General features: G+C 38.9%; 1 protein-coding gene across 1 annotated transcript in view; it reads right to left on the bottom strand.

Moving 5' to 3' along the window:
- The window catches only part of RALYL (RALY RNA binding protein like), a 180,201-nt gene that overhangs the window by 1,426 nt on the left and 155,927 nt on the right, over nucleotides 1-22,848 (bottom strand). The window contains exons 7-8 of the mRNA XM_065628790.1: nucleotides 20,496-20,609; nucleotides 15,828-16,006 (exon numbers count right to left, since the gene is read on the bottom strand). Of these exons, the coding sequence (XP_065484862.1) occupies nucleotides 15,828-16,006; nucleotides 20,496-20,609 (293 nt within the window). The remainder of the gene's footprint in view (nucleotides 1-15,827; nucleotides 16,007-20,495; nucleotides 20,610-22,848) is intronic.

Genomic DNA, 22,848 nt, shown 5'->3' with positions numbered 1-22,848 from the left:
AAAGATTTTTAAAATCTCCCCTTAAGTCTGAGAGAGGCCTAATGGTTGTTAAGCAGCTATACATCTTACAAGAAGCAAAAAAAAAAATCCCATTGTACATCCCATTATCTCCAGAGAGCGTTCCTCTTTTCTAGCCTTTTCTTCACATATGCTTTGCTCTTCCATTATGCCATTATAAAAAGCAATAATTATACAAGTAAGATGAGAGACAGATTTTCAAGTTATTTATTGAAGCTTTTTTCCTGCCATAAACCTTTCAAGCATTTACCTGTCACCAGCACTGAAAAGCTTCATTAGGTTACTATTATGAAGCATTACTACTAGCCATCTGGATCCAAGTCATCATTGCTGCTTTGCTGTCGTTTAGAAACAATGACAAAAATTTACCATCCCCAGCAGTCCCAAATCTTGTGTTCTTCAGTACATGGGCTTGTTATTTGCCTCTTAAGGCAAATAAACTTAAAGGCTGAGAAGAAACTTTAAAATTTGAAATATTCAAGCTTTTATTTTCCATAGAATGACAGTAACCCAGAGCTATGATTAAGACAGTGTAATGGAATACTGATTTTATTCTATTACTTTCTTCTGAATAGTGCGCAATTTATCAGCTGGCTTTATGGTAGTGCTGATGATATTAAAAAACCTCATGATGACTAATGTTTTTTGGTTTATTTTTAATATTTTCATTTCCTTCCTGTTATATGTATAAAAAACATTCTGACACAACAAGGTTGAACTGAATTATATTTAAGCCAGCAATATGGTTTTCATTTGATGTAGTTCTAACAGAAAACCACTTTAGAAAGCATGATTTGAACACAATGCATTTTAAGAATTGAATAACCCAACTGAGTATATAGCCTTGGCAGCTGTAGACAATACCAAAGAAACAGTATAAACTTTCCTAATTGCCATCATAATCTCTGAAAAAAAGGTAGAGGTAGGTTATAGAATATTTATTGGTTCATTTTCTACCTGAAATTATTCCTGCTGTTTTTTTCCCTACCTGGGTGGCTTTTGGAGCATGAGTGATTGGAAACAGTATTCTTAGGCGTAACATGGTATTTCAGTCTTCCAGAAATGCTATTGCTACTGTTATTATAGTTCCAGTATGATCCTTCTAGCATTTTTATCAGACTCAAATTATACTAGATTCAATTAATTTTAACTTTACACTATTACAACGTATATAACATTGGGAAGCCAACATTAAATATTAAACATCTCACTAAATGAAAGTGCAGTTCTACTTAATGAGCCCCAAACTATAATCACTAAAAATGATGGAGTAAATTGATAAAATTCAGTAAAAATACAGTTTTCCATCTTGACTTTTAGAGGTTCAACAGTTTTATCACTTAACATCCCCTCAAAGCCTAGATAATTCCAGTCTTTACATCTGTAGATATTTAAGAATGCCCTGCGTGTAAAGGACATTTTTTATGGGAGAGCCTGGCTGTCAGATAACCTGCCAGGTGACCATTTCCTCTAAGCTCTGTGCTTCGTGACCAGCAGGTTGAGGGAGGTGATTCCCCCGCTCTACTCAGCTTTTGTGAGACCCCACCTGGGACAGCTGCATCCAGCTCTGCAGCTTCCAACATAAGAAGGACATGGACCTGTCAGAGTGAGTCCAGAGGGGGGCCACAAAGATGATCAGAAGGCTGTAGCATCTCTCCTGTGAAGACAGGCTGACAGAGCTGAGATTATTCTGTCTGGAGAAGAGACTGCTTTGGGGACACCTTAGAGCAGACTTCCAGTACTTAAAAGGGGCTTAGAAGAAAGCTGGAGAGGGACTTTTTACAAGGGCATGTAGTGATAGGACAAGGGGTAATGGCTTTAAACTGAGAGAGGGTAGATTTAGATGAGATACAAGGAAGAAATTCTTCACTGTGAGAGTGGTGAGGCACTGGAACAGGTTGCCCAGAGAAGCTGTGGACGCCCCATCCCTGCAAGTGCTCAAGGCCAGGTTGGATGGGGCTTTGAGCAACCTGGTCTAGTGGAAGGTGTCCCTGCCCATGGCAGGAGAGTTGGAACTAGATGATATTTAAGGTTTCTTCCAACCCAAACCATTCAATGATTCCATGATTTATAGTCACCGAGCACAACACAGTAGGAATAGTTTGCACCTAAAAGCTTTTATGAGAAGGCAAGCTCAATATAGTTTAAAGACCTGAAGGCACCATTTTTTTAGAATGAGGTGGGCCACCCCCATTTCCCAAGCCTCCCCAAGCAGCTGGAAGCCGCAATGGTGACCACTGCTTCTGTGGCAGGGGGAATGCTGCTGGCCTTTCTAAACTCATTCAGGTGGACTTTACTTGTCGACAGGAGACATGATTTTTGATCTTTGCTAGCTGGATCCAAACAGAGATCAGCTTCTTCCCTGTTTTGGTTTATTTCTCCTTCCTTACAGCTCTGAAAATGGGTATATATCAGGGATATGTTCCTTGATCCCCATAAATATCTAGTTTCCTTCTCACAGGGTTTATGGGAAAAGTGTTCTTTACCATGCTCATCTTCCTCACCTAGATGGACAGGAATAAATCTCACTGAGAGCGTAAATTCAGCATGTGTCCTTGGGAGAGAGTATTAGGAATGCAGCATGAATAAATGCCACAAAAGGTGTACATCATTAACAACTTACCTTGTAGTACATTAAGAAATGTTACAGAATTTACTCTATGGTTTACTCCACAATAACGATAAGCAATAAGAGCATCCAACAAGTATATACAAGATGTTAGTCTGACAAAATCCATCCGTTTTGAAACAATCGATTGCTCTGAATGGTTTTTGTGATAACAATAATGTTAGAAATTCCAAGAAATTTCAGCTAAATGGTGGATAGATAGATGATGGTGCACATATACACATGAGTTTGAAACCCCAAGCCTCAAATATCCTTCCTGTTCCTCTCCTGCCTCTTTTTCCTTGCCAGACAAACCCATTCTCAGGACTGGACTTCCGAGTTGAACAGCTGCAAGGGAAGCATCTGAAGCTAATTCTGACCATTGCTTGGTTTCAGGTGAAATAATTCTGCCTCTGTCAGGCTCCTGTTGATTCGGAGACTCTATGCCTGACGCCTTCCTAGGCTGTTGCTGGTGTCTGACGAGGCTTTGGCAGTGGGTTATGTGACAGCCATACATCACTTTCTGCAAAACAAGTGCAAGCTCCATTAAAATGCAGCTGCTACACTGTCCTTTCACTCACAACACTGGCCTTCATACTTGCACTACCTCAGACTGCAATCATAGCATGATTGCTTTGATTGCCTCTGATGCTCACTCCTGTGCTGTTATCTGTACAAATGAGAACACTGAATCCAGGTCCACAGATGCTACTACTATGTCCTCTAGGATGGCATATTCTGTTTAATTTCTAGTAATTTTTCTGATTATGAAAGGTACTTTTTGGACAGCCAAGGAGGTGAAAAACCGAAGCTGTTTGCAGAATAGATTTTTTATAAAAAAACCCCAAATCTTGGTTAGTCATTATTAATCCAGGTATTCCTGTAAAATGGGAAAAATCAAGATGCATCACACAAACTAGTATTGCAAATTGTCATTCTTTTTATTTGCTGTGTCTAACTCAAGAAAATATCCTTCCTATCTCTTAAGCAGGAAGCTCACACTGAGTGCAAACCCAGCAATTTATGTTTGTAAGATACCATGGGGGCAGGAGCTTCTATGAGCTTCTTTTACACAGGATTCATCGTGACGAATGGGAATCCACAAGCAATGAATAGGGCTTACCAAAGAACCTGGAATTTTTATTAGCTATCACGCTGACTCCACAGCTGCGTTCATTTGAAATACACCCTGAACTGTCCCTCGATTTAAATAATGAAATCTCTGATTAGGTAACACGGTTATATAGGTGATGTAGTACAATGTCGCCATATGAAGTGTAAACAGTCAATTCAGCAGGTGTTAGCAGGGGAACATGAGTGTGCATTATGGGTCTGCTGATGTTATTTGTAACGCTTGTAAAACACGACAGACAAAAATTATAGCACTAAACCAAAACTTTTTATGATGAACTAGTGATAGAATATTCACTGTGTATAACAAATAGGAGGAATTGTACAGTTTGGTAAATACTAAGAAACAATAATTAAAGGAAGCAGTTACACCTTCTTTAAACCTTTCTTCAAATGATGAAACCTAATCATTATCTTTTTTACTCTGTCAATCATACTTTAATTGCTGAAAACACTACGGAATTGTTTTTCTGTTCAGTGAGCAGTTTAATTGCTTTGAAGTGTTAGTACTTATGTGGGTACATGTGAGAATGGCTGTTTTACTCATCAGTGAAAACAAATTTCTATCTCCTTTGTATTAAAATGCTCTGTTTCACTTGCTTGCCTGAAAAAAAATCAGCAGGAAGAATGAGATAGCCCTATCAAATACTGATTCTTCCCCTAGATCAACATATATTTTCTTTCTCGGAATCCTGTGTAGGCAAATTTGTGATGAATACTGTTCGGCATAGTGATGGAGACAGGATCGAATACTTGGAGAGTGCCAGTGAGGACATGCTGCAGTTGAGATGACAGTCGGGTGTGAGGCTGAAGGAATGCCTTTGGGATTAGAGTTACCATGGTCATTTGAGAGATTCGTTGCAAGGAGCTACAAGGGCAGCGAGGAGGAGGAGGAGGGAAAAAACTGGATCTGTCCACTTCACTTTACTCCGTAGGTTTTCCTGCTACCCTACTGTTTTTGAAGCAATACCTTCCTCTACAAGGTCGTTTTTAGCTGTAGAAGACACAAGGACTAGCAGTGTAGTTTCTGGTAATGGTGGGAGGGATCTGAGGCTGGAGGCAGTGGACCTTCTGCAGACCCTGGGTTGGGCTGCAGGATCTCCCAGCATGAGAACATGGAAGAGCTGGGAAGGTGGAAAGGTGATGCTTTTACAGCACTCACTGCCCTGAAGCCTTTACCCATAATACACTTGTAAGGCTACCCCATGGTGAAGCTGTGCTCCCACCACCACCACCACTCCATTTTGCGTCCTCTTTTGGCTAATATAAGGCGAGATCTGGAACAGCGTGAAAACCAAACCAAGCACAGTAAGGCCTCACTGATTCTGTGCACAGAGTTCCCTTCGCTTGCATCAGCGTGTCTTGAGAGCAACTCAACACCTTTTTGGGATCTAGTGTCAAATATAGCAAAGGGGAGAATGTCCTACTTTCCTTTAACCCTGAATATGAATGGATATTCATCGTGAATTCCCAGAGGTATGACTCTCATTGGAGATCACTACGTGCTTTCTGATTCTTAGGGTGGGTTCTGTTCCATGAGAAACAAGTCTAACTGAGTCCTAGCAGAAGCAAGGACCATCCTTGATCATTCTGAATGTTATGAAGGAGATGGCCTTAGGATGCAGGGTGCTTTCAGAAAGTTGTAGAACAAAATTCCTACTTATTTAACCTTTGCTTGGTGTGGGGAGCAGGAATTACCTGGTGTGAGGTGGTGGTCCAATTAGTATGAATTCCAAAGGCAATAGTTCCCGTCCTAATGATGCCAAGGGTGCAAGTTTGAACATACAGCTTAATGTATAAAGTAACTATTTAAACTTGCGCCCTGAGGCCACTTACTATGTCTACACTTTAAGTGGTATGTTTTTAAAATATGTGAAAGTAGGAGCTTATGTGCTACTAGAAGAACTACCTTAAAGTAATGATACAGAAAGCACCTGTTAAACTTTCCCAGTATTGCCAAATTAGACTTGAGGTAGGTATCAAAAACCAAAGTGCATCATCCAGTAAAAGAAATTGTACAGGAGGATGGTAATAAAATCAAGAATGTCCTACACAATCAACATGAGATTTTTCAGTTACTTTGAGGCGGAAGTTCTACTCAACATAAAGACCAGGTGAAGCAAAGTAAAAAGCAAATTAACAGAAAAGAAATGGGGAGGAGAGGTTGCTGGAGGAAGCACCTGGAAGCATTTAACGTGAGATGACAGAGACACTGGGAAAGCTTGGAATAAAACATAGGAAGGAAGAGATGGATGAGACTAACCATGGTGCACAACAGGTACTTAAACGGTGACAGTAGTTACTGAATTAAGACAGTCAATTAAACATACAGGATGTAGAGTTACCTGCAAAAGACTTATCTGTGAAGGACTTGGTTTGGCAATGGGATTCAGATGGAAAAGACAATAAAAGCTGGTGCTATTTTAGACAGGTTTTGCTTGATATTTTCCTCGATAATGCTTGCATGAATGAAAAGTGCATAGTAGTACATAACATTTTTGTTTTATGAGGATTTCAAGAGACATTTCCTTAAAAATAAAAATTACAAAGTAAATTGGTGGACTTGGAGTTACACTGTGGTTTGCAAATGGTGCATTATCATCTAGTGTATGAGAAGGCAGTAGTATAACCCTGCAAAGAGGAAGCAGAGAAGAATTTAGCCTTTTGATTTACTCTTTATTTGGGCTGGCACACAACCTGCTCTTTTTGAAAGACATTATAGATCCGTAGTGTGCTTTTAGAAATCAATAGCAACACCAATTTGAAAACTCCAGATACACATATCAGCATAACGGGCTGGCTAAGATGGCATGTGATTAACTTCCAAATCTTCATTTTGGCAGACGGAGCTTGTTTTATTCCTCACTGATTGCTTTTTTATTGAAATGGCAATTACAGTTCTATCACCTTCTAAATAACTTCCCTTTTCTGAGGTCCATAAATGTCTCTGTACAGATAAATTCAATCTGCCTTTCATGTTTTGGTATTAATCATGCAGAAAATCTCCTTAGTAACACATTTATATTTCTCAAAAAACGGAGACCTTTTGGAATAACTGGGTCACTAACTGCAACGAGTCTGCAATTTGTATTGAAAAAATAAAAACAGATTTAAAATTTGTGACTTTTTATATGGAAAAATAGCAACCTTTTAGCTTTTCAGTGTTTACTCCTCTTTACTTGCATGAAGACTTTTGACAGAAAACTGTTTCCTCTGGGAATTTTTGATTCAGCATTCTTGAGGCTCAAGCATACTGATAAAGCCTGTGAAATTAGTGTTTTCTAGGGGAACTAAAGCTATTTACTTTCAAAGACTGACACACCAGGAAAAATGTGTGATGCATAGCAATTGCTCAATTTCAGTTAAATCTAAGAATTTGAGGATTAAGCTGACAGGCTCAAATCCATAGCCAAACACAGACCCAATGGCTGGCCTGAGCTGTTGTGGAGGATTTCAGTGTCCTCGTGAGAGCCTAGAAAATACCAGTGTCCCCTTCCCATTCCTTACCACTTTCCCACTGTACCTTGCTCTGCTGCTTTGGTATATGTGCTAGGTTACTATTCTGATGCCTATTCCCCCTACACAGGACTCAGGAATATTTGTTGCAAATAATGAAGGAACGAAACCCTATCCAGCACCTTTCACAAGTCATCCAAAGTTTACTGGAGTCAACCAAAATACAGGGAGGTAGAAGAAGAGTGACTCCACTAGAATTAGTGAAAATTACATTGGTAAAAATGTTCAGGGGGAGAAACTGAAATCAGTCTTCATTTTTAAAGTGTTGAGGTACTTTAGTTAAATCTGATGTTTCTTTACCAGTCATAAGTCACAGCAAAACGCTTGTGATCTTTTTTATAAACCACCATCAACCTCCCCTGAAAAGGGATCTAGGTTTTCTTCTGGGTGGTAAGTGTTTGGCTGTCCTTGTTTCTGTACTGCACTCAGAAGTTGTCTCTATGCTCATAAATTTTTGGCTAGGAAAATCTATGGAGCTAATTCTGATTTACTTAGAGAGAGTAAACATAACCAGGCCACTAGTACTGAATATTAAGGTCAATTACATTCTATCAGAGAGGAACTGATCTTTTTTAGGCAAGCATTTTGTTTGCATGTCTGAGAGAATTTTTGGCCTGATCTGACAGCCTCTGGATCCATTCACAGGTTTTTTTGTTTGTTTTAAGTTGGAGGCACAACTTTTGTTTTTAACAGTTGAAGCTGAGCCATTAAATATTTTGATGTCTCAAAAACATCAAGGACCATGACTATCTTATTCTTACCTAAAAGCTTAAAAGAAACATAGTCCTGCCTGAAAAGGAAAAAATAATAATAAAAAACCCCCAACAACATGAAAGTATCATAAAAACAAATAATGAATACTAAATAATGATAAAACTACTGACAGTGGGTCAACGAACAGCAGAGTCCCTATTCCCCTCAAAACAGAGAAAGCACACAAGCTACCCTTCAAAACATAGGTTCACAGGAAGGCACTGCATGAGCTTGACACAAAGCACTTAGACAATATCTAAAAACCAGTAAAACACATTAAGCAGTAATCAGAAATTCTTTTATGTATCAGATGTATTGCCAAGATGTCACCCATGTTAGTGTTTCCAAACAGACATGTCACCAACCTTCCACGAGGCTGTAAATCCCACATGCAAACCAGTGCTCTGTATTGACAGGCATCTGCTAAATAAGTGTATTTAGGACAAGCCTCATGCAGCATTGGGCTATAATCAGCTGTTGTTTCAGGTTGTCTGGGGTAGTCTAAATACCAGAATTTTGTGACCAGTTCTTACAGTGTCTCTCAAGGAATACAATAAACAAACATCCCCCCCTTCCATTTAATATTTATACCCATTTATTGTCTCGGAAAGGATGTACCCCATTTAAACTGCCAAGGACAGATGGTTCTTCCGTGCTCAGTGAGACTGACAGGGTGTAGGAGAAGACGCTGCACTTTTGCTGCTCTTGCTGTATGTGCCTGGGCGTTATGCTGGAAGCTGCTGGCAGGGTTTATTAACGTTTGCTCTGCTGGGTCTGAAGGGACCTGTCCAGAATTGCCTTGCATATAGGCAGACCTCAAAAGGAGAGGCCATGCTAATAATGCTACGCAGTAAATATAGAAAGTTAAAGGATGACTGAAACTTCAGGCAGGTCAATACTGATGGCAGGGGACAGTAAAAATTAAAACAAATTCATTGAAGAGTATGTTCAATGTTGTTCAACATGAAAAAATAAAATTTGCAATTTTCTTGACAGGAAAGCATATAATTTATATAAGTTTAATCCATATATTTGGGGAATGCTCCTATCCCACATGTTGGCAGCTGACCTCAGAAAGAGAGGCTGCGTGGAGATTCCCATTCCGTCTGCTGAGCTGCATTGCCCACTGCATTGGCTCAGTGGCAAAGCTGAGAATGGGATCCAAACTTCCTAATTCCCCACATTTTGCTTAAAAAAAAAGAGAACCAGAAGACAAAACCACTCTTTTCAAGCTCTTTTGCATCAAGATTCTAATGACTGTAAAATAATTATTTACCTTATAAATGTTTAAACAGTTTCATGCTTTTGATTTGTTTTTTTACATTTGGGGACTAAATAACATAGAGCAGGTTCAGAGGAATAGATGTGAAAGGTGACGAAATTATTTTGCTCATTCATTTTACAAATATGCAACTACAGGGAGGGAAGTCTAGCAGAGAGACACAAAGTGCATGATAACAGTGCCTGCATTTTCTGCAGGTTCCCATGTGACGTGTAGGAGACAGGATGTAAATAATAATTAGAAAAATATTATGTAGTCAGTCAGGAGTAACCTGTTTAAAACCCTGAACACCACTTAGGAAGTCTTCCTCTGAGAAATCGACTGCCAGGAAAAATGGGGAGGAGGAGCTGGTATCAAGGCTTTTCCAGTGGCTCATACAACAGTGTGTGAACAACAAACATGCCTAGTGTGCTGTTGCATATCTTAAATATAACAAAACGGCATGTCAGGAAGTTTCTTACAATTTTTGATTTCATGACATGCTTTTATTACTTTCTCTATTTTCTCAGTCACAGGTTATTAGATTTACTGGAGTTTTGGAAGGCACAACACATTAGTATCTGTCAGGTATGCTGCCTCTAATGACTTCCTTAGCTTGCTCAAGTACAAACATCTTGCACTGATATTTATCAAGTGAACACAATCTCTTACCTATTCATTTGTCTCAGGAATGAAGAGCTTCATGTTTTCCCTGGTACTGAAAACAAAATTTCAACGAAGTCCAAAATGTTCAGTGCATCAAAAAGACAAAATTTTGCTTGGTCTCAATGATTTTTAAAGTAATCTAAATAAGATGTCTGGCACAACATTGCTATGGCCATTGCCATTAATTAGAACTTCTGTCCCTATTTTCTTTTTTCTAAGTAGTACTCTCTATAAGTGCACTCAGCAAGCTGCAAATTGTCATGGTAGTTATTGATCTTGTTGACACGCCTAATCAGCCTAATTCTGCTGATAATAGAAGAGTCAGTCTGGTCTGCCCTGATGCTATTGACAGAAAAAAAAAAGTATATAAAAGGGGAATGAAAAATCCAGTTTGATTACAATAATACATTAAGTACTATCAATCCTTTCACATAGTCACATATTTGATCAATCTTGCTATTTGAATTATGCGAAATTTTTCTTGAACTATCCGATAGACAGAAAACATGCAGTGCAAAGGTGGAGAAAAGGACAAGAGTAAGAAATGAAATATCCTTGAGAGGTAAATGTAACTGAAATATACTCAATAGAAAGAGAACTGTAATTGTTGTTGAAATAACTGCATAAATCTACACTGTAACCAGAACTGGGCCTTACACCGTCTCTGTACCTTTTGCTTCTGACATAATTTAATAAAAACGCCTCTCAAGGCAGCTCATTAAAGGTGACTCATTATTGTGGAACTCTTACCTAATGCTTGTGTGGCTTAGTTATTTTTAGCATTGCTACACCAGCATAAAAACACAATGCCGTGACTGTGAATATATCCTTCAAATTCCAACCAAGTTACAAGATCTGAGTTACAACACCATAAATCTATTGTATTTGAAATCAGAAAACTCTGTTTGCTCTACTGAATGCTAAACTACTGAACCACTGCTGTGCTATTACCATTGTAGTTATTTATTGTGAAAGACTGACAGTTTGATAGAAACTGTTCTTCTCAGGCAATGTAATATAGACATGAGTGCTTGTGTATAACTCATTGCAATTAATTAATTTGTTGATATTTTATTCAGTGTTAGACAAAAGGTTATTTTGTTTTCTTTTTTTTTTTTTAAATCTATAGTACTTCAGGCTTTCAGCTAATTAATTGGATGCCACCTTTGTTATTTACAAGGGGATTGCGATGATGAGTTATAGCTCATTTTGAGCCAGTGCTTCCTCGATGATCGATTAGAGCCATTTAAAACAAATTCAGAGAAGTTATATGAGATTCTCTGGGCCTGCACTGGGTTGTCCAGCCACTAAATGAGCAGAGTAAGGAAACCACCACACATACTAACTCGGAAATGCTTTTTCTGCGTTCTCTCAGCAGCGCCACACATCGCTAATGCTATTTCTACTAAGGAGAAGGAACTTGCTTTCGAGGTGCTGAGGCCAAGTTGCTTCTCAAATATCAAAATGTGTGTTGTACGGTGCTGCAAAGGTGACTCTCCTGCTCTCTGCTGTGCAGCCACAGGAATAAGAGGAGGTTACTGGCTTTCCTTCCCACTCCTTACAATTAAAAGCCGTGGCAGCCACCTGAAAACTGCTTGATATCACTGATGACTTGTGGCCTGTGGTTCCCACGATTTATGGCCTGTTTGTGACTTGTGTGTGAGGTGAATTTAGTAAACATAAAGATCTTTCTTCCTAGGAGCTTGTTTTCCTTCAGCTGAGAGGGAAAGCTGCAAAGGCGTGTTGCTTTCTTCACAGAGCAGCTGAGGGACAGTTTACATTAAAAACAGTGAGAACGGATGTGTGCTCACTAGGAGGGAACACAAAGATTTCTAATTCACTGCAACTAGAAGCTGTTCAATGCAAGAAAGCTTGACTCATGGGTCCAATAAAATTTGGGATAAGAAACTTTTTTTTGTTTTTAATTTAAAGGGAGCAAAGGAAACAGACTTGAAGTTTTCATCCCCTCCAGCTATCTCTGATAATCAGTTAAGTGAGATGGGTTGCAGAGTAAGCCCAAGATTTACATTCCAAGTTCATTATTATTTTTTATATATATATATCTACAATGTATTATCGCATGCCCTTGTACAAGGGGCAGTGGAAGGCCACCATGTAAGAGCAGGTGGGTGAGAGGCATATGACACTCTTCACAGAGCAAGATGAAGTCAGTCGTTTGATTCAGTCTCTCCTAGCGTATCCATACATAGCTGGATCATATATCTGAAACCATCGTTTAAACAAGTTTTCAGTACGTCAGTGCAGCAAAAGTCGTTGGGGATTGTTCTAAAAACATTCCCAAGCTGAAGTGTCTGCAGCACTGGAGACACTGAGACACATTTGTGGGCAAACAGTTGGTACAAAAGAAACTTTCCCAATAGGTGATGTTTGATGACTGTGGCAGATACTTCAAATGCAGCATGTCTTGAATTAGAGTTCAGATGGGCAATCAAGTTATTGTGGCATAAAAGTTTTTCATGCTTCAGCTGAGCCATAACGACTATTTGTGGGTGTGTCTTTAGTCCATAGAAAATAACAGTGCCAGGATGAACAACATCGTGATCTAAATGGTGGGTGAAGGTGTGCAGCTGTTGAATGTGATGTGTTTTTGTGTGTGCAGCCAGGCAGGTAAATGAAGAGGCTAAAACCTCCTTAAATCCATGCCTGACTTAACTCAGACTGCAGGCTAAACTACTTAGCAGTTGGTCCAGGCTGAAGGCAGGCATGAGGACTGCTGCCATCACTCAGTTAATTTGCTGTAACCTGTTCCTCCAAATAGACAGTGTGTGAATTCAGAGAACTGATCCTACCACCTAAACCCACAACATACATCCTGCATAGTCACTTCCTTTGCAAGTCAGAAATAAAGAAATATAGTTTTGAGTCCTCTGGGCGGAAGATGCAGACCCACATACACAGATTCAGAGGCTCCATTCTGGCAGCAGCTGGACTCTGGCCGTGGGTCTGTCCTCACTGAACCCTTCCCTTTACCGCTAGCCTTGAGGCTGGTTACAGGGGAAACAAAAAAGAGACAACAATATCGTGTTCAGCAGAAAGAGCCCTGCAGCAGGCTATTGGCAAATAGCTTGGCAGGAGATTTATAGCTAAATATGGAGCACTGCAAAAAAAGGTTAAGATCTAAATTTAAGTCATACTTCTCTCTCCTTTTAATAATATTTTTCAGACTAGTGGACCCACAATCAATTTTTGGTGCTGAATTGACTTCAGAACATTAGCTATGCCCATTTCAAAAGTTCTCCTATTTGCTCTGCTGCTCTTAGTGATGAAAGAAAAGAATTTTTTTTTCATGATTGTCCTAAATCCCTTTAGCTTTATATTTGGAAAAGATTATAGATTTCAATTAAAAAATGCCTTTTGGAGGGATATTTCTTATTCTGAGTCCAAGGTTATGTTTTTCCACATGGCAAGTTTGCCCTAATTGTTTCACGTTTAACACTTTTCATGCTTGAAAATCTTTTTTTTTTTTTTCTGCAAATGAGTTATAACTGGCTCCATTCCAAAATGACACATTTGCTATTAGTCAGCACTTTTTCCTAAATAACTTAGTTTTCATAAACCAGGAGAGGAACCTGTTAGGACTTCTTGTTTTATAATAACCTTATCTATCTACTTTGCCTTTCACAAAACACAGGGTAATGCCAGATAGCAGGACACAGAACTGGTAGAGGCAGACTGAAATCTCAAGTATTCCTACTAGAGTATTCACTATGGATTTGACAGTATTCATATTGACTTTCCAGTTATACAGCTACCAGTGATCAGAGTGGGAAGTAAAACTTATAGGAATTGGCCATTATATCTACATAAATATATGTAAGTATAAGTGAAAAATAGACTAAATTAAAATATGCATCATAAACTACCAGCTTCATATTATAATGGTACTGGCTGTTACTGCTGAGTGTTTGGGTAAGACCTGTAGAGGAAAGATGCACGGTTCAATTTATAATTGCCTCTCCATGGCAAACACCCATTGCCTGAGATTTCTTTGAAGTTATCCTTTGCAGAGCAATCCTTTATCCCATCCATAGCAGTTTTTCATTCATTGATCTCCCTAGGCTTTGCAAAAGAAAGAAAATGTTATTATCCCATTGTAGCAGGCAGGAAAACTAAGGTGAAGGGGCCTCTTCCAAAGCTTAAGGAAAATGGCAAGTGAGGATGAAAAGCACAAGGATTTTACATCAGTGGAAATATTGGCTCTGAGCTTTAAAGTCTACAATACTGCCAGCTTCTTGGCTAAACGGTCCCAGTGTCTGGGAAGGTGGGAGACATGAGGCAGCCTGTCTTTGGAGCTGTGTCTGCAACATGCTGCACTTTAACTAATGTCATAACATACATCTTGGAAAGGCTTTTTAACTTGGAAGCAGGGGTGTGCGAATGTGCTGTGCCGACTCCAGACTTTCACTGCTAATGAAGTCTTCCTGTGCTGCTTTCTTTTTAGAAAATTTCCTGCTTAGGCCTTTGCTAGATGAAAAATTTCTTCTATATCACGCTTCATTATACAGTGTGGATACATGCTAAATCTGTCATACTCACTGGGTGAAATGACAGCACTGAACAATCAGAGGCTAATATACTGTACATTAACTTCCCCACTTAGTGTCTGCAGTAGGGAGTCTGACACCTAATTAGTGCAAAACCCACCAGTCTTGCTAAACTGTGGTCACCCCTATTGCTAATATCACTTCAGCTGTTCAGGTATTAGCCATGGTGGAATACTATATTTACAACTATTTATTCATTAAAAAATTACAACTTCCTACAAATTTAGAATGACAACTGCTGACAGAGGTCCCTCATACATCTACAAGAGAACACGTTCCTTTGAGAAAAAGCGATAATGTCATCTGTTCTACATGGCATGTTAAAAGATGGGAGATTCATGTTGTAGTAGGTTCTCCTGGGCATAATGCTGTTCAGGATTTATAAATCAAGAGGGCCATGTGCTGGCTAAAGGGACACTGACCCTCAAATTAGCAGTAGGTTTAAATTGCGTCTCCAGTAAGCAGTACAAAACACTGCTTATTATCATGCCCCGTTACTTCAGACTTGGTGTTGGCTCAACTGTGCCCATCGCTGACTGACTTCTATTGGCATCACTGAATGATTTTTGCAGTGGAGATGTGATTAAGTGTGTGTTAAAATGCAAGCAGGGACACTGACACTGAGCAACAGAAGTGATGCCTGCTCGAAGCAAAAGAATATGAAATCTGGGAAGAGAGGGAGAGTATTATAGAGTCTAAAATGATGTGGCTGATCCATTCTTATTAGGAGTGAAGAAAAAAGTGTAAATCTGACTTTCAAAATATTTTTAATGTTTTTCCAGAGGAACCTAGAAGTTTAACAACATGATGGACATTTCATTAATTGTATGGGCTCAGGCTGAAAACCCAAACATCTTAGCTGAACATTTCTTAGGGAAAAAAATCCTTCCACAACAAAAAAATCTATAGCTGCCAACACAGTCTGCAGAAGATGCACATGTTTACTCATGAGAAAGTTCTCCATTCTAGAATCTTATTTGATTTAGATATGCTCCAGTTAGGAAAACGTTTGCTTTTTTTTTTCCTCATCTACATCTCATTAAATGTAAAATAATAAATGTAAACCAATTTAAAGTACATTTCCTTTTCTTTCTAAAATCACCAAGTGTAGTAAAATATATATTTTCTTGTTTATCCTCAGAGGGCCTTATGCTTAATTGGTACTAGACTGTATGAAGCACATAGGACTAGGCACTAGTTACAGAACATTACAATGCTGCTGTGAGCTTCTTTTGCTAACCCAGATTATTGGTTCTCTGTGGTTACTTGTAGCACCTGTACAGACAGACATGGCATGGTTATTCCTTACCAGCTCATTGCTGCCATCCTCATCAAAATCCTCCTCTATCCCATCAGTCATCTCTTCTCCATCCCCATCTGCATCTGGCCCTCCTTCAATTGGCTCTTCTGTAGAGTTATCTGCATTTTCTGATATGCATTCTTCTTGAATCAAATCAGCATTATCTTCCATTTGTTTCTTTTGAGCTTCTGTAAGGAAAACATACTCTATAGAGATTCAGTAGCCTTCCCTGTTGGTGGCAAAGAAAAGCGGTCTGAGGAAGAACCCTAAACTTCCCATCTCCAGATGAGCTAGCTTTGTAAAAATCAGTGTATTAATATCTACAAGGCAAATATGATCAAAACTCTTGTTTTCAAAAATTAATGCATAAATCAACCATAGTACCAACACACTCATCTATCCCATGCAGTGGACGAGGGTGTGATTTACCAGCAGATCCAACTTTTTGATTTTCTGGACTTTACCTTGGGAATCCAAGTGGCAAAGTCACCATATATTTACTTATCTGCAGCCAATGAGAAGTACATAAATCTCTATGCTCAGAGAAGCAGAAGGCTGTTAATTGCCAATAAGTGAACAAGGATTTGCATAAATTTGCTGTGAATACAGCAAACATACAGATAATCAACAAATCCTCCTAGACATCCAAACATACTTTTTATGGAGTAAAGTAACAGTTTCTCCCGATTGGTATAATGTGACACAGTAACTGGAGAATGTCCCCCTCCAATTACCCAAATATAGGGCTTCCTATAATTTCTGCAAAGTGGTGAAAAGAAAGACCATTTCCATGGAGGCCCAGAGGATCTGTTCTGGTTGGCTTAGTGCAGAAAGCTGCATTGTTGTGATTATTCATTGCAAGACTCCTGGATCTGCTGAGGAATTTCATCCAGCCAGCAGAAACCCAGAGGAGGATTTAAGGAGGAATGACAGAGACAGAATGGCCAGAAGAGTGGTTGGAGGAATCAGTCTTACTCATATGCACATCAGGAGTTTAGATGAAAAGCTTTATGTACTCGAAGTGAATGTGGGCCAGAGAATTGGTTGCATGTAGCTGGAATACCAATGTCTTTTCAGGTGACAATACCCATCAATGATCAAATTTCTAGGACAAAACCACTTTTTTCTTTGTTAGATTGACTGTTCTGCAACACTAGTAGTGCATCACTTATCTTGTTGGAGAGCCAATGAATCTGCAGATTGCTTGTGAAGCTCTGTATTTTTCAGCTCTATGAATACATAATTATTTTACTATAAATTATTTTGAGCTGCATATAGTAGTCAAATTTGCTTGTACTTTTCTGTATCAGAGTCTTAAACCAAGACATTTTTTTCCTTCCACCTCTGCACATAAATTTTGTAACTTTCATCTTTTCAGTTTTTGTTAGTCTCTAGTCCTTCATTCTCATATTCATTTATTGAAGACATATAACAATTAAGCTTTTCTCCCTTAGCCACATAATTCCTCCAGAAAGATTCTTGGATTTAAAGAATAAAAATCATCTTAGCTGCTTTGACAGTACTGTAGTCACCCATATTAGTAGAAGATTTAAACCATGGCATGGTACTCTATAGAATACCATGCTAGTTATGTCATTGTGTTACTTGCCTTACCGTGCAAGAAAATGTGGATTGAACCTGCTGTGCCTACTATGTCCCGTCCCACCACCTTCTGCCTCAAGCCATTCCGAGATTAACCCAGCTGTGGCAGTGTCAACTGAATCAACTTTGGTCAAGGAAGTGTTCCTGAAATTATGGACTTGATACATGTACATTGGAAAACTTTTGGGATACAGCTGCTAAATTGTCTGAATGAGAATGTAGGTTAGATTCTTCAGAGGAGTCTAAAATACCAGCTCAGCATCTAAGTCTGTTGGGCTCTTCTGAGAAGCTAAACTTAAGATCCTACCTTTCAGCATCCATCTCTGATATTACAGGGAGAATATTCTCCCCTAATAATTTTTCACATCACAACAGTTTCTTATCCCTGGCTTCATGGTTCAGATTTTTACAAACAAAGGAGCTATTCCTGCAGTTTCCCTATGTACAGGAAATCCTCTTATCTATATTCCCCCAAATGGAGCGGTCAGGGGTTGATAATAGTAAAAGACAGAACATCAGCTCTTACTGTAAGGAAAGTTTTCATGCAGCTGTAGAGCTGTAACCAATGTATGCACTGACCTTGTCCAGCTTGTCTGTTTAACCTATCACATTCCTCCTGATATATAACTTTTAAGACTAATACTTAAATATGCTTCATGAGAGTGATGCAAACTTGAAAAAACAAAAGAGCAAGATGATGGCTTGATTTTTGTTTTGCGTAAAAAAGACATAGATCCTCTCTCTCTGATCCCAGTCTTAGTGAGGTCACACCTTCTGGCAGAGGAAAGTAAGAAATAATATTGCCAAACCATAGAGAAGGAACAAAATCTTCTCATATATGACATCATAAACGAAACAGTTCATCTACCAATGTAGCTTGATATTACACAAATCTTTTAGCTGAGGAAGGGATCATCTGCAGACTAATAACCCAGGCTGCATTACCCTCTACATCTGCTCATGAGACCTAAATGGGGATCCACGTTTACTGATCTCTCTGAGGTGTTTTCTTCTCTTCACACCTTCTGATGGGAGGCAAGGAATATGGGGGATGGGTTTTGCACCTGACATTTTAAAACATCAACAATTTGAAACTAGTTTTTAATCTCTGAGCATATTATTCATTACTTGTCTTCAAAAGGCATAACAGTATGATTCAATACAAGTCAAAGTTTTCCTCTTTGAGCTGATTTCTATTTAAATGAGTTCACTACAGTCTTTTAGCAAAAGTGAAAATTGGATATCAAAGTACAATGACATGCAGGTTGTTTTGCATAGTAATGAATTTTATCTAAAAGCTCCCTGAAGTAGGGATACGCCATCTCACAGCATTTCAGTACAGAAGTGATTCAATGGAGTGCCTTGCAATTACATCTTCACTGATTATACCAACTTTTGTCTAACTTGCATAAAGTACAAAATAGAATATAATGAATATATATTGTGTACGGTTCTCCTGAAAGGGATAATCACACTTTCTACTAATGGTTTACCTTAGACTTGGAAAAAAGCATTCTGCTTATTTTGTGGGGTAAACTATAACAGCTGAGGGATTCATCCGTGTCCATCAACTTAGAAAATTATTATAAATACAAAATAGTTTTTTTAAAGAGGTTTGGGTTTTTTAAAAAAATTGTTAACGACAAAATATTTTTCTGTAGTGTTCTACCCTAGGAAGACATTAATTAGAGTTATTTCTGAATGCTAGCAGGAAAATTCTGGATTCAGAGAGATACTCCCACAACAGATCAGCAAACAGGGCAGGCACAGGAGGGATCCAGATCTGAATATCTATTTTGCCTGTGTCAGGTTCCTGAACCTCAACTGCTAATTCCCACCAATGTTTTAGATAGGGTTGATGGAGCTTTCTTTATGTGTCCTGTTGGGCCTTTTTGGCTTCACGTAACTGATTTGATTTAGGCAAGGGACAGAAATCTGAGTGCTCAGACACCCAGGCAGCTGCAGATTCTGAGGCAGAGTTTCTTTCGCACATTCCACACAAAATGCATAAAAACTTTTCTTCAGAGAATGGAGGGAAAGAAAAAAAGGAACATTGAGATTTTCCATGAGATAAGGCTTCCATTTCCCCGCTGGCTCTCATCAAATCAGCTCACTAGTACACAGCTCCTGTACAGAGATATATCACGTAATTTATAAGGAAATAGCCAAGCAAATACCATAGACAGTGGTAAGAACTGTGATTGTTTTCTATATATACCATGGTGAAAATACAACCTTATAAATCCCTTATAACTGCTCAGCATGGCTTTAAAGTGCTGCCAGGTGAGATCATTCAGCTAACAACATGATCACTGCAATGATAGAAATAAAGATCTTGATTAAATTAGAAAGTAGTTTTGGATTTTAGCATTCCCAAGATGGGCCTCAAAATAAAACATTTAAAGCCAGAGAAAAGCTGAACTAGAGGTGCGGTCAGTTTTACAGAGACACCACAGCTTCACACAATAGCTTAGGCTGGAATCGATCTCTGGACTCTCCAAGTCCAACTTCTCTTCAAAGCAGGGCCAAACTCAAAGTTTGGTCCAAGTCCATGGGGCCTTGCCCCAATGAGTTTTGAATGTCTCCAAGGATGGAGCTACTACAGCCTCTCTGGGCAACCTGCTATACTGCTTAGTTGCATCTCTTTTCCTTAGATCAAACAGGAATTACCCTTGCTGCAGCTTGTGACTATGGCCTATTGCACAGCTAATAATTCCTGATATAGACCATCTAACAATTCTTAATGTGGGTAGCACAAGTGTCCCCAAGGTCAACAACCTCTAACTTAATTGTGTCTAGTCAAATTTTTAGCGATGTTTTGTTTCCAGAACATCTAGTAAGAATATGGTTTTTTTCATTACACCACAGAAAACAATTCTTGAAATGATGTTGCATGCTCTGTGGAGAATATTCATTTATCCTCCCAATAGTTCTACCTGAGAATTAATTTACCTTGCTTCAGGCCTCCATTATGTAGCAAAATTTCTGGAAGGCTTTCGTTCTCTCTGGTCTGTCTGTTTGACTGACAACTAGGTTCTAATTTATTTCATTTGACTATAAATTGCTTTCACCTACCTGCTTCAGCTTTTTGCTGCTTTTCAATCTTTTCCAGTCTCCCTAGCAAGGAGTCAATTTTTGTTTTGATTTGGGTTAATTCCTTCTTGATTGTTTGCAACTCATCTGATTTCACTGTGGAAAGAGAGCAAAGATGCAAAACATGAAATAAACTATATTTACAGCCCCCCAAGAACAAAACATGTTGTTTTTTCTTTCCTCTGTAGTCAGAGTCTAGTCTCTCATTTCTGTCAGTGATTTTAGAGATGTAACTCTCAAAATGAACATTGTTAGCTAAAAATTCCGAATGCTAGGAAATCACAAGATTCTAATCCCTAATGGCAAGACGTTATGTGAGGTGTATTGCTCTGTAGTAAGCATTTCAGGTGAAAAATCTCAAGGGCATTCTTAGTAAATCCAAGTAACTTTTACAGAAAAACAGCATGTAGTGAAAGAATGATTCAAATATGACAGACAGTTCACAGTCTTGCAACGCTATTTTGCTGGACTATTTTGTAATAATAGAGAGAATAATAAAAAGATCCCTTACAGTAGCAGTAGGTATTTTTCAACAAGAGTGAATGGTAACATAAATGCTAGTGCAGCCAGGAATTTAATGTTGTGTTCTAGTCAACAACTTCATTGCAATATGCGTTAAGTATTATTCTTTCAAAAGCTTTCAGTTCTGGCAATTTCTTCTACTTTTTCCCTGCTATGGATAACATATGAAAATATTTCTTTTTATGATCACATCCAAGGACATGGAGGCAACACCTATAAATTAAGAGCTGAAGTTTCCAAATCTTTGTTGCATTGCATTACTCTTCATTTATGTTCATTACTGCACTCTCATTGTCTAACATAAGAAAGAGAAACTGCTTTGGAGGTGTTTTGGCTTCAGAAGAAACAGTACTGCAGCACTGACGAATGACCTCATTATTATGGCATTGTCAGGACATGCTTTTATGCTCAGAAGATAGTCCAAACAAATCCACTTGCCCTGTCTATGCTAGGATATCATGTTGAAAAGGCCAAAAGAAGAAAATGGGAACCCCATGCTAGCATGGAAGAATAAGGCCATTTATAAAGGTCAAGAGTATATAACACGGATGTCACTCTTGCAACTCTTGTAGGAAGAAATGGACCATCACCTTAAATTGTGAGGGACTGGCAATGGAAGAGCACTGAGCAGTATTACTCCTCTATCCTTACCATTGGTGAAGGAGGATGTGGTGTGTGTATCCAGAGCAATCAGAAAGCCCTTAGTAAGCCTGGGAAAAGGGACGTTCTGCCATGGAGAAGAACATGTTCCATTTCTGTCCAAAGGGTCTCCTGGCTGCATCTTGCCATATCAGTCCCATTCATTGCCTCTTGGGCATGTATCTCATCATGGTGTTTCATGGGTATTTTTTTATCGGACAGTCAAAATCTGATGATGAAGTGTGCAGACAAGCTACTGTCTGTGGCAGTGGTAGTAAATGAGTATGTGCTTGTGTCAAAATCAGCCTTATTGCATACTTGGAGCACATTCACCAAGGCTGAAACCAAGGCATTTTATCTTAGAGTTTGGGTCATATGCATTATAGTTAAAACAAGTCTGGTAAAGGTAGTAGGTTGCTATATGTGGTAATGAACTTGTTTAATCATGTGCTCATATTGAGAAATTGAATATCTCACGCTATTATAGGCTGAAACCTCTGATCTCATATTAATGAATGGTAGGACTTAGAGAACAAAGCTTAAAGGTAACCTTTGCAATAGACCCTTATATGCTATAAAGTATTTGATTTAATTATTCTGTATATTTGTAAGAGCAAGGCCTTAAAATGTTCTTGGAGAAATAACAGTTCACTGTCTAGTCCTCCAGATCTGTAACAAAACATTAAGATTCTGACAACTGTGTATTTAGAAGGTTACTGCTTCCCTCAGGGCAGTGGTTGGTCTGGGCTGGAGCAGCAAGGCAGCGCACATTCCAGGATGAAATGGTGTGAATCTGTTCAATGGGAAATGCCAAATGTCTGCAGCAACTCGCGCTCAAGCCGGCTGGCAACAGACCCTGTGCAGCCGAGCTGTCGGGTTAGAGGTGCGCCCTTGACTGGCAAACAGCTGGCTTGACCAAGGCTAAAAGGTCAAAAGTCAGAAGTGATACCACAAGGACCCAATGATATTTCTTCCCAGTCTAAAAAGCAAAGCAGAAAATGTTTGCACTTCTGAATTTGGTAAGGAAACAGGCAAATACGTAGGGTTACCGTTCAACTTGGGTCAAACCTTCTGCTTCACAGGGACTTCCCTGTGGTGTCTCAGTGAGAAATCAGTTTGGGAAGAATGCACCAGAGGGAACACAGACACAAGTAAAAATTCCATAGCAAACAAA

The sequence above is a fragment of the Caloenas nicobarica genome, chromosome 2 (genome assembly GCF_036013445.1).
Source record: "Caloenas nicobarica isolate bCalNic1 chromosome 2, bCalNic1.hap1, whole genome shotgun sequence".
Lineage (NCBI taxonomy): Eukaryota > Metazoa > Chordata > Aves > Columbiformes > Columbidae > Caloenas > Caloenas nicobarica.
Note: the sequence above shows the minus strand (reverse complement) of the source record. Positions and strands in the feature narration are given on the sequence as shown.